The sequence below is a fragment of the Electrona antarctica genome, assembly GCF_951216825.1.
Source record: "Electrona antarctica genome assembly, chromosome: 7".
NCBI classification, from domain to species: Eukaryota; Metazoa; Chordata; class Actinopteri; order Myctophiformes; family Myctophidae; genus Electrona; species Electrona antarctica.
The window spans coordinates 48,799,812-48,813,070 of NC_136812.1; the positions used below are offsets into that span (position 1 = coordinate 48,799,812).

At 40.6% G+C, this 13,259-nt stretch overlaps 1 protein-coding gene across 1 annotated transcript; it reads right to left on the reverse strand.

Moving 5' to 3' along the window:
• Window positions 1-214: 214 nt before the first annotated feature.
• Window positions 215-12,970, reverse strand: LOC306926300 (5-hydroxytryptamine receptor 3A-like; the record flags this gene model as incomplete). The annotated part of the gene is made up of 9 exons (XM_079505569.1): window positions 215-522; window positions 2,157-2,345; window positions 3,129-3,339; window positions 4,134-4,195; window positions 4,519-4,688; window positions 6,688-6,794; window positions 7,039-7,083; window positions 8,352-8,531; window positions 12,944-12,970. The coding sequence occupies 9 exons, from the start codon at window positions 12,968-12,970 to the stop codon at window positions 215-217; spliced, it is 1,299 nt and encodes a 432-aa protein (XP_079361695.1).
• Window positions 12,971-13,259: the final 289 nt, after the last annotated feature.

A 13,259-nucleotide genomic window follows, 5' to 3' on the forward strand; every position in this document is an offset into this window, starting at 1 on the left:
GGTTAGGGGGGGAAATAAGAGCAGACAAAGTACATATAGCCAAAGGTCAAGTTTACAAAGTAACGAGGGTTTGAATCGTTACATAGATTTAACATGAATTAAATTCGTAGTGGGGCCCGTGGGGCCCTGCTTCATCTCTTTCTCTCTCACCTTGGCCTGCAAAAATGTTGAAGACTCCTGGTCTACAATAATGGAGTCTTTTAACAAACAGTGGTTATCTTGACATATCAGCTGCGTATGAGCTGGCCCAGATACCGATGATGGTGATGAAGCTGACTGATATGAAGATGATGTAGAAGATGAAGAGCAGGCGGTCAATGATGAAACCCACCTGGAGCCACTCCTCAGAGCTCTGGTTCCCTGTCAGCTGCTGCTCCACCTGGAGGCGGATGGCCTGGAGGTCTTTACCCAGACTCCTCAGCTGCTCCAGCAGGGCCTTATCCTCTACCTCTGGTCCCTGAGCCTCTGGAGCTTGCTCATCAGCCTTGCCCTCCACCGCCACCAGAGGGCAAGCTTTCACTTCTAGGAAAGAGGTATTCATATAACGTAAAATAGCCTGGCATGGCCCTGGGAGTTAAATAGATCTGACTTTGAGTGAACTGGGTGTATAAAAACGGCAAAGTTCTGAACTGACATCATCTGGCCAATATAGGCTACTCCTTCAGTGCATGTTTGCTCAACGACATGCTATTTTCCTGACATTTCTGTAACTTGTTGTTTTTATAAGAAGAGTGTGTCAACATCTCCGTTCCATTGAGGATGTAATTGTAACATAATCAGATGTATAGAAATGTGGACTTGGGTCTGTGAAATAAATTATTATTAGGCCTATATACCTTATTATTATTATTATTAGAGCTGGGACTCGATTAAAATTTTTAATCTAATTAATCAGAGGCTTTGTAGTTAATTAATCTCGATTAATCGCATTTTAATCGCATATCATTATTTGACCCGAGAACAGTGAGAAAGCTATTTTTTCAAATGGATTTTGGTATACTAGTGAATCAATGAATAGTGACTACAGGATACCACTAATTTTCAACATTTTACTGTCATTAATATACCTTAGAGCTGTTAATAATAATAAATAATAAAAAGGTCACCCCATTCTGTGTTGCCTAGAACTGGAGGTCTGAAAAAAAATCAGTGACAGTAACAAGTACATCTCAGTGACATCACAAAGCTGTACTTCATATTGTTAGTTTTTTGTCAGACCTCCAGTTCTAGGCAACACAAAATGAGGTGACTTTTTATTATTTCCAGTTTTCCACACAACTCCATAGAAAAATGTTGAAAATGAGTGGTATTCCCCTTTAAGCAATACAACTTTTTTTTCAACAGATAAACAAGTGCAGCAAGTGCCTATATAAAGTGTCTATGAATACTCAAATGTGCTTTGCATGGTGGGGCATTATTAGGGGGGAAACACTTAGACAAAGGAATAAAATAAAAAACGGTGGAATGAACTAGCTGGGGAATGCATTTCACATGGGGTTGGGGCAGAACATTGTCTGACCACGGACTTTCACACTTGCTGCTTCAGTATGTTTCGCATCGAGGACAGCTTGACAGCTTCGTGCTGTGGTGAAATCTCTGCGAGCCTCTGCAAGCCTCTACTCAGTGCGAGACATGCTAAGCTGAAGCAGCTAGCATGGAGCTAACATTGGTCATATGGCTTATGGATCCTTTACATTGCACACAACCATGCTGCTATCCACGCGTCCATCCGATAGCTTTTAAATCTAAATGCCCCATCCACGGAGCAAAAGCGATATAAGCGGCTTCTTCATTCGATTCGTTTCTCGTTTGGGTGGTGTTGTTGTCTGACGGAGCTGTAAGTGTAGAGTGAAAATGGACTGCTGCTGCTGCGAGGGGGGGGGGGGCTGCTCCTCCCCCTGCAAGCAGTGCAAGGCATGCAGGGGGGGGGCTGCTCCTCCCCCTGCAAGCAGTGCAAGGCATGCAGAGCCTATTCAGTACTAGAAATGCGCCCAGTGAGAAACGTTCCGCCGTGAAAAAAAAGGTGCGATTAAATGCGTTAATTTTTTTAACGCGTTAATTTTTCTGTAGTTAATTAATCTCAATTAACGCGTTAAAGTCCCGGCCCTAATTATTATTATTATTATTATATACCTTAAACCACAGTATGTCCATACCTGAGTTAGTTTTTCCTTTGGGCTTTGGAGGAAGGCCTACGAGAGAGCCCAGCGTATGTAGGACCAACACCTGGACCCAGCGGGGGACCGGAGTGAGGTTCCAACTGGAGTCACACAGGAGATTGGTGATGAGGATGGTCTCTAGTAGGCTGGCCACCATCAGAGCCATGCAGAGACAGAAGAACACATCTGGGAAGAGACAGAGAAAAGGGAGAGAAGTAGAGCAGAGTGTTACACCTGACCTTACTGCATCTGGAAGTCCAACATACTGTAGCATTGTTCTCATAGCTAGCACATCTGAAGGCTCAAACAGAAAAATAACACTTAAGGGGCATTCCACTCATTTTCAACATTTTACTATGTCATTAATATACCTTAGAGCTGTTGTGTGAAAATAATAAAAAACATCCCCCCCATTCTGTGTTTCCTAGAACTGGAGATCTGAAAAAAACTCATTAACATGGTGAAACACATCTTGATGATGTTAATGATTTTTTTCATACTTACAGTTCTAGGAAACACAGAATGGGGGGACTTTTTTATTATTTCCACACAGCAGCTCTAAGGTATATTAATGACATAGTAAAATGTTGAAAATGAGTGGAATGCCCCTTTAAGGCTATCTGTTTGATAACAGACTAGACAGCGTTGTTAAGCGATTTAGGAACCATGTCCTTCTCTAGTAGCCGAATCACCTGTGTGATTTGTGTAAGTCATTCTCCAGGAGGAAATTACATGAAGTCCTTGTGCCACGCACCCACGCACGCATTTAACAGCTTTATTTGTGTTCACATTTAGGAAGACATTCTTGAACACAAACAGTAGTAGTAGAACAAGTGTTTGAAGATACAGGAAGCATCGTCTCCTGTATCTGTGCAGACAGTGAACAGAATTTAGAACACACACACATACACACACACACACACACACACGCCCTCCGGCCTTTGCGTCTGGATAGCTTGTATTACTAACTTATGAGAGGTATGGCGTTTCCAGTGCTGGGCAGCAGGTCGTTCATCATGAGCAGGAAGACGGTGTAGCCCAGGATGAGGGTCATCTTGAAGGAGGAACGGTCGGAGCTCTGAGGAGGAAGCAGGAAGCTGAAGAGGTCCACTGTGATGAGGAAGCAGCTGGGAAGGATGAGGTTCACCACGTAGAGACCAGCCCTGCGCCTCAGCTGGATCTACGGGACAAGAAGCATTTTATTGAACTAGATTTTTTACTCATCTGCGAAGAGAAAAGCCTGGTCACGACCTAAGGCAGAGACGGTATCGGCGGAAGTGTCGGCCCAAACATCCGTCAGATGCATTTCCCCCGGATACGATATTCTTTCGACAAATCACAACACTTCATACTCGGAGAATGTAAACTGATTAATTCCCTTGAGCGGTACTTCCGGCGAAATCCCGAAACATCCGCCCAAAACAAATCATACCGTCTACAGCGTAGACGTAGGTAGGGCGTGCAACAGGCCAACATCACCATGGCCCGCCCCCACTCGACCGTGATTGGAGGAAGGCCCCTCTCATCCTAATTGGATGAAGGCTGGGCCCTCTAGCCAAAAACGAAACCTACAGGGTTTTTGTTTTGCCCCAGGGGTTAACTGGGGACAGGGAGGAACTCCTTATATGGTTAGCGGCACACACTATAGTATATAGAGTATATATATATATATATATATATATATATATATATATATATGCATATATACATGCATATAGCAGCTCTACAGTACACCCTCCCTTTTTATGGGCTCCTCACTGGCAGGTGAGTCGAGGATAAGCAGTGACAAATCATGTCTATGGGGACGAATGAATTGCGATAAGGACAACATTGGAGGGGAAAAAAGCTATAATTAAAAATATTTAAACGTACATGGAATGCAAGCCCATCAAAGCATCCAAAAATCTGAAAACATGTGTCATGTTCAGTATATGTGATGTTCATCAGCTCCCACTCTCCCATGGTTGTCATCACCTCTTTGGAACGCTCCAGAATGTCTTCCACTCGATCCCCAAGTTTCATTTTCACCTCATTCTCTGAGAGCAGAAGAGGGACCAAATGAATGATTAGGCAAGGAAATAAGAAGATTAAACAGTCAATTATAATTTGCTCCTGTTACATCTCCGTATGGTATCTATTTGTGTTTCACTTCTTTTTTTTCCAAATTAACACCCTACTTGATCATATTACAGCGTCATATGGCATTATACATACCTATATGTCCATTATTCATTATTATCCATTATTACTAGTATTCAAAGTACATGTGGGGGGAAAAACAAGCCCTATTTGAATCTGAAACAAAAATAAATGTGATATTTGGGTGCTGAGGAGGAGCACTTCCTGAGCAACGGTGCACCTCGGTATGTGTTGGAGTTGAAGGTGAGAGTGCAGTTCTGGACATCAAAGGGGAAGGTGTAGATGTCAAGGCGGCAGGAGCTGACTACCCTCATGGGCAGGTCCTCTCTTATCTTGCCGTAATGAAAGGCAGTAACGTAGGGGACAGACGGGGCGTTATTCTCATCCATGCTGCAAGACCGGGACAAAGCAGAAGTACAGCGTACCAGCGGTTAACAGCCATATTTTTGGAGAATCGCACAAATGGTGATACAAGCGTGAATTTAGGTACAAATCATCTTTGAAGGTCACTCTTCCACTTAAGAAACTGAGCCACTTGAAAATCAAAGATGGCGGCCATTTATTTCAAGATGGCCACCAAAATAAGACTGATTTTGCATTTCAGCATGGGCTATCTTTGGCTTTGTGATGTTAATCACCAAATAGCACTCCCATAGTATGTTTCTGAACATTTGCAAACGGGAGTTAACTCCCGCTAAATTAATACATTTAAAAACATGCCAAGAACTAAGAAGTGAAGCCGATAACAACAATATTTCAGGAAAATCATTCAAATGGTGGCGCAAACGGGGAATTTGGTACAAATCATCTATTGTTATTAGAGATCACTCTTCAATTTAGGAAACCGGGCCACTCGTAAGATGGTCGCCAAAATAAAATATCTTTGTATAGTTACCATATATAACATAATAATTTAAAAACACACCATACAACCATTATAGAAAAACTCCCTGTATAATAAGACACATATGCCTTAATACATTTAATACTTGCCCTATATAAAATATAATAATTAACTAAAAACACCTTAAATATTTGAATTATTTTATAAATAGTTCATTCACTCAATAGGGACCACACTCCCGTCCCAAGTTGATGATGTTGATGATGCCCTAGTATGAAATACATGTGCTGTGTGTTAAAATACTTTTCATTCCATAGGGCTGGACCATACATGGTTCTGTGTTCTACGTCTTCCTCTGACCTGCCCTCTAACCTGCCACCTGCATGTCATCTCTCACAGAATCCTGAAAACCTCCTACTTTTCCTTCCTCTTCTCCTCTTACCTGGCAGCTACATCTTCAGCATCCTTCTCCCAATGTACCCTTCATCCCTCCTTTTCACATGTCCAAACCATCTCAACCTAACTCTTGCTTTATCACCAAACGTTCCGACTTGTGCTGATCCTCTAATTTAGTCAGTCCTTGTCACTCCTAATGAGAACCATAGCATCCTCAATTCTGCCACCTCCAGCTGTGCCTCCTTCTCATCAGTGCCACCGATTCCGCTCCTGCTTACTTCCTTCATGACTCTGGCGGACATTCTTATCTCCTCCCTGAACTCCATACAGCCATTGTTCTTTCTTCATCTTCCACCATTTGATCTTTTTTTCTCTGTCAACACACCTAAAATCAGCTCCCAGCACTTGACTCACAGGTTCATCTCTGGTGCGAATAGACTGGTGTCATACAGCAATGACCTTTTTGTAAAGTCTTATCAAAGTTTGTGGCAGCGGTGGCCGAACGGATTGCGGAGCGGTCTTGATACTGGAAGGTTGCCAGTTCAAATCAGCGGTCCGACACGTTAAAATTACCACCACTGAAGTGCCCTTGAACAAGGCATTGAACCACTACGATGAAATGTTCTATGAGCAGGGCCTGGCTGGAAACAAGTTCTTGAGCTTAGCCCAGATACCCTGGGTAAATATAGTAATAATTTCATTTCATTTCAGTCATTCCTTGTGTCCAAGTGCTACGGGCTAAGGTGAAGTCTGAACTTCAAAGACGTGTTTTTTCAGACTATGGCGGAGGAATAGGAGTGAGTCTGCAGTTCTGATTGCAATGGGAAGTTAATTCCATAGTCTTGGAGCCAGAAGGGAGAAGTCTGGTACGTGTGGAGTGTTGTCCCGGCTGTTATTGGTGTCGGAACAACTTGTTAAGAGACAATCATGTGGCCATGGCTCAGTGGTCCAGGCACCTTGGCTGGTAATCCAGTCTGGCAGTGTGCGGCAGGTTCGACTCCCGATCCCGACGGCCTTTACTGCATGTCTTCCCCCCATCTCTCTCCCCATTTCCTGTCAGCCTACTGTCTGTCCCTCCATAAAAATATAAAATAAAGGCGAAAGCCACAAAAAAAAACATTTAAGAGACAATCATGTAAAAGAACTCACATTTCGTTGATCACTACATCTGGTATCCAAAACTTGTTGTGGGGTAGATTGATCCTCTCAGTGCCACACTGGACCGGGTCCCAGCTGAAGAACTCATTCTCCCAATACTAGAAGAACATATACCAGTGTAATTTAATATTGTGCTGCAGCCTACACAAAGCAGGAATGCAGTAAGGTAATATTAATGCTGGTTTAATAATGCAAGTCATTGACAATGCAGAGTATTTGTGTTGTCATTACTGAGTATTGGACAGTTTCGCACTGTTGTCAGAATGTAGACAACAGTGGAAATAGATTAAGTACCACTAATTAGAAATAAGTAATTGCTTGCAATTAAGATAAAATACTCACAGCAGTGAACCAGATGTATGTAGTCAGAAGTTGAGCCTTTTCATCCTGTTTTTTAATTAAACAGAAAATAATCAGAAGTATTAAGAAATATATGTTTTTTTCATAATAAGGACCTAGTATTTTACAGAAATGAAGTCACATTGTGTCACTTTTAGACGGCTTTGCATCACAATTAAATGAAAGACAAAACCATGACTGATGTAGCGGACCCTGCCTGGACAATAAAGGTGAAGCCGACTGATGATTTTGACTGAAGGAACAGTACTCAAATTACTAAGAAAATGAGAATAAAAAGTGCCCCCACTCTTATCATCGTGCATCATCATGACGTACACTATGACATCAGATACTATGACGTAAAATTGGCCATTCATTATCAATGGGAATTTAATGTTTGTGTGTGACAATGTTTGTGCACACACACCAAAAGCTGGACAAAGGAGGGGCTAGCAAGCATATACATATGACATCATCAACTTGCGACAGGAGCAGTTCCTATTGAGTGAAAGATTATGAAAGAAATACAATATTTAAGGTGTTTTTATTTTTTATTGAGGGCCTCCTATATACAGGTTTTAGTGTTTGTTTTTAGTTCAATGTTTGTTTTAAAAACGCCATTGACAATGAAGAGAAATTAATGTTTGTTTTGTCCCTAACACAAACATTAAATCCCATTAACAATAAAGAGAATGTAATGTTTGTTTTGACACCGTTTGTTTTACATCACCATTACATCACCTAATCATAGCAACATGAGTTAGACTTTAATATATTAGTGCCCCTCACTTCACACGGGTGAATTATTTTTTTGAGTGGTGCAAACCACTCCAACAACCAGCTTTGTCTGTATCTATGTTTGTGTACCTGTACCCCTGTACCCAAAAAAATCACACCCGTGTGAACTGAGTGGTGTAAGGTAATGAAATCATGTCTGACGTAATGTGCGCAGAGAAAATGACCACGGTTGCTATGTTCACCCTGTTCACCCGGGTGTGATTTAATTACGTCAGAAATTATTTTGAACATAGCAACCATGGTCATTTTTTCTGCACACAAAAGCCAGTTGTAGGAGTGGTTTACACCACTCAAAAAATGAGCATGGTTACTATATGGTCACTGACATTACGTCAGACCACAGCTGATCAGGCTATATAAGACCTTGCACCACTCAGTTCACACAGGTGTGATTTTTTTAGTTATAGAGGGCAAGTAGTGGGCAAGTAGTGTACGGTAAATTTGTCTTATTGGCCAGGGATCCTTTCAAATAAATGTAGGCCTACGTAGTTACTTTATACCATTGCAACAGGACGTACCACACCGAGGATGCCGTACAGGGTGAAGTACGTGGTGACATTGGTGGGCGTGTTGGAGTTCAGGACGGGCCGTATGGCGCTCAGGTTGAAGACGGGTTCCAGAGCCTCCAGGAGAGCAGGGGGATCCGGACGTGTACAGTTCAATACAATGTTGGCATCGCATGGAACTGTGGGACGACTCTGGTCAGGATCATGCTGTGGTTATTTGTTCTCTTACAGACTTTAACCCATTAATTAAGACCTGAGGCAGATTCTACAAATGTCATCTAAGTCCGCAAATAATTTATGATAAAAAAAAAGAGAAAGAAAAAAGAAAAGAAAACAGTGGCGCGCAAACGTTCTCATGTTTAAGGACACCCAGAATAAAATATTTGGCTGCCGTCCCTCGTAACTCAAAATTTTAACGGTTAAATTTTTTTTTTTAAGTTTGCTTTAGAAATATATTCAAAAATTTGCATAAATGTTCAAGATTTTTCAGAAATAGCAGATCTACAAGCGCTTATCACGGTACAAAGTGGCGCGCTATGAGCTTGTAGATCGGCTCTTTTTTAATAGTCAACGTAAAATTCTACAATGTCAGTTTCTTTCCCGGTTTTAATGGGTGCAACTCATTCAGTAATGGCCCCTACACATTGTAGGACTTGTCGGCGAGTCATCAGATCGTTATGTATTTCACACTATAGACACTACAGAGTCTTTTTTTAAATCGGCTGTCATTTGTGGTTTTCATACTAAACGATTGATCACCGACTAGGGATCACACACTGCAAGACGATGCGATCCAGACCCGATACATAGGCTACATTTTTTTTTTATTCCAATTCATTTTGACGTCTCACGTATGGGTGCAGGATCCCGCGATACATGCGCGAGACCGACAGGACGTAGCCTGCGTCTCTCTCTCTCTCTTTAGGTGCTGCCAGACTTACTAAAGAGCCGCAGACGTTTTCGGCTGTCGGACAGCTTCTTTTCCGGGTTTTTAGACAGCTGGTGCGGATGGAAATTAAGCTCCACCTCCGCGGACGAGTGCCGCGACGGCCAGATTCCCGGAAACGCTCTCCTCCGTGGCAGTCATCCGCGGAGGTGGAGCTTCTTTTCCATCCACCAGCTGTCTAAAAACCCGGAAAAAGAAGCTGCGGACAGCTAGATATTCAGAAACGCTCGGGAAGGCGTCGGCAAAGGCGTTCTCCTTTCACACACAGCGAGCAAAACCTTGTTGATCAAAGCCCGATCTTGCGTCAGATCGAGGGTTTTGTCGGCGTGCGCCAGAAATGCTTCCCGACAGCATAATCGGAGTAAATATTGTGCAGTGTGCGTACGAGCCCTAACCCTGTTGTACGCGTGCTAGCCAATATACACAAGCACAAAACATGGGACACTTTGATGACGCTTCCTTTAATATAGCCTATTATTGTGCATTTCCCGCCAGTGTGTTGTTTGGTTGGTTGGTTGGTCACCCCAGGCATGACCATATATGGGAATGCCCCCATATATGGTGACATATTATGTCATACACCGTAAAAAGTCTGACTAGGTTTTACTCAATAAAATTGTGGCAACAGTGTGACATCTAATAACATTGAATAGAATTCAAGCTCTGAAAAATGAGTTATATTTACTAGATATTTGTAGATATTATTCTTTGAAATTGATTATTTTCTACTCATAATTTGACTGGAATCTGATTGAAATTGATTAACATTTACTAATTATTTGTTAGAAATGTATTCTTTTTTACTCATTATTGGATTGAAATTGATTTAAATTGACTAATTATTTGTTTAAAATTGATTATTCTTTACTCATTATTTGATTGAAATTGATTAACATTTACAAAGTATTTGTTAGAAATTGATTATCTTTTACTCATCATTTCTTTGAAATTGATTTATTTTTACTTACTATTTCCTTGAAATTGAGTATTTTTTACTAATTGTGTGATTATAAGTGATTTACATTTATAATATTTTTCTTTGAAATGTAGTTTTAATTGATATCACATTACTTTAAATCTTTTATGAATGTCACTTTTGTTACCATATATGTATGTATGTGTATATATATATATATACTTGATGTATTGAGCAGATTATACATATATAAACTATGGTAACAAAAGTGACATTCATAATAGATTTAAAGTAATGTGATATCAATTAAAACAATCAATTTCAAAGAAAAACATTATAAATGTAAATCAATTATAATCACACAATTAGTAAAAAATACTCAATTTCAAGGAAATAGTAAGAAAAAATAAATCAATTTCAAAGAAATGATGAGTAAAAATAATCAATTTCTAACAAATAATGTGTAAATGTTAATCAATTTAAATCAAATAATGAGTAAAAAATAATCAATTTCTAACAAAATAATTAGTAAATGTTAATCAATTCAAATGTTAATCACTTTGATGACGCTTCCTTTAATATAGCCTATTATTGTGCATTTCCCGCCAGTGTGTTGTTTGTTTGTTTGGTTGGTTGGTTGGTCACCCCAGGCATGACCATATATGGGAATGCCCCCATATATGGTGACATCATCAGGGATGGAGATCCCTGATGATGTCATATAGTAAATGCGACCTGCTGTCGCAATTAGTCTATACTTAGCCAGCCCATAGAGCCCCATGGTGAACCCGGACATTTTGAGTACCCTAAAGTTTTTACCCGTTAGAAATGTCGAGGCTGGCCAAGTAAACTAGACGAATCCACAGAGCGCTGCCCTGTAGTTGTCATCAATATTGGCCAGCAACTCTACATCTGACCTCAAACCTCAAACCCTTAGATCTCCATATATGGATATATGTCAGAACCTGTTCTGGCATTCCATATGTTGATCTCTCCCCACCCATCCTTCCTCTTCGATGTCTCCCTTTTGACTGATACCTGTCCATTCAAACTCTAGACGGGCCTGTCCCAAAGTTATCAGTACAACCGCGCTCGGCAGCCGGTGAAAACTAGAGTTATCAACAGGACCGAAAATTAAGGCCCGGTACACTGTACACTCAAGAGAATGTCCCCGCTATACCACCCTTAGATCTCCATATATGGAGCTGACTTGTTCTGACATTCCATATGTTGATCTGACCTCATCAAACCCTGTACACTGTACACACTGTGATATGATTTCCAATTCTGCTTTGTCAGAGTGTAATGGTTACAAATATCCAAATGGCTGGAGATCACACATTCATTTAGAACAAATGCAAATAAGGTACTTTTCATAAACAATCAATCTGGTTTGATGTGTGGGGACTGTCACCAAGTGCACAATTTGTAGGGTTTCATAAGATACAGTGTTCTATAAATTGCAATTTAACACAGCTCTGTTAAAACTTTACACATTAGTTTTATTCTTTGTTATAATATTATTGTACAACCTGCATTTGTTTTATTGTTTTGTTCCACTTTTGCTTTGACAATATACACATATTGATATTCTTCTCATGCCAATAATGCACCATTGCATTGAATTGAACTGATTTGAATTGAGAGAGAGAGAGAGAGAGAGAGAGAGAGAGAGAGAGAGAGAGAGAGAGAGAGAGAGAGAGAGAGAGAGAGAGAACCAGCTGACAATCAGCTTTGATCAAGCTGATTATTGTCAGAATGGCTCAATCAGCTGAAAAGGTTTTCATCATCAGGCTGTATACATCAAATAACTGTAAATGATTGAATCAGAGAGATAGAGCACATATATAACACATCATGAACCTCCGTTCATACATTGAGGCTTGCAGGACTTGACAGAACGGATGAGCTGTTACCTACAATAACCCCCCCCCCATGCCAAGTGCTGACCCAGCAATCTGCTGGGAGGCAGATGCGTGAGCGCAACCTTCAAGGTCACTTCTCGCCCTTAGGCGTCTTAGGTCACATTCCCACCTAATACTTCGGTAGACTCAATGCGAATGGGCGGAGAAATTGGGATTCTTGCATATTTAATTTGCTGCGGTTTGCCTTCACACCTGCACCGAATCGTAATCAAGTGCGATTGGAAGCGAAGCGAAACCCCCGTTTTTGCTCGGAGTAGAATGCGGTTCTTTGATACGCATTAGGATTCGAATGAGCCTTCACACCTGCCAAACGAAGTGCACTTTCTGACAATGCGCAGCAGCATTCGTTTTAATCGCAGCAAAGCTTTCTGGTGTTATTATGTGAGATCGTAGTCCCAACAACATTTTACTGCTTGTACTTTGTATAAATTAGTGACAAATAAATGCACCTTGATACTTGTAGATATACTATTTTCTCTTTTTCTGAACATCTTGGATGTTAAACATCTTCATTCAGTATTAAAGCCCACAGGTTGATGCCGGGGTGGTGGTTGGAGCAATAATAACAACACAATTGGACCATAAATATTAAAAGACAACTTACCTTTTATGACACTGATGGCAATGATGCACAAAATGACAAAGGGCTGGACTGATGGCCGGAGGAGCATCAGCTGGAGTTAAGTAATATAATTAAAATTAACAGTTAAAGAAGTGTTTATCACAATCAGAGCTTAATCCTTTTTTTGGTCTTACAATTAACCTACACATGAGACATATAGCATGCACCATGAAAACACATGTTTTACAAATGTACCTTCAGTTTAGATTTCTTGTCTGCCATCACACTGTGATATGATTTCCAATTCTGCTCTGTCAGAGTGTAATGGTTACAAATATCCAAATGGCTGGAGATCACACATTCATTTAGAACAAATGCAAATAAGGTACTTTTCATAAACAATCAATCTGGATTGATGTGTGGGGACTGTCACCAAGTGCGCAATTTGTAGGGTTTCGTAAGATACAGTGTTCTATAAATTGCAATTTAACACAGCTCTGTTTACAACTTTACACATTCGTTTTATTCTTTGTTATAATTGTACAACCTGCATTTGTTTTATTGTTTTGTT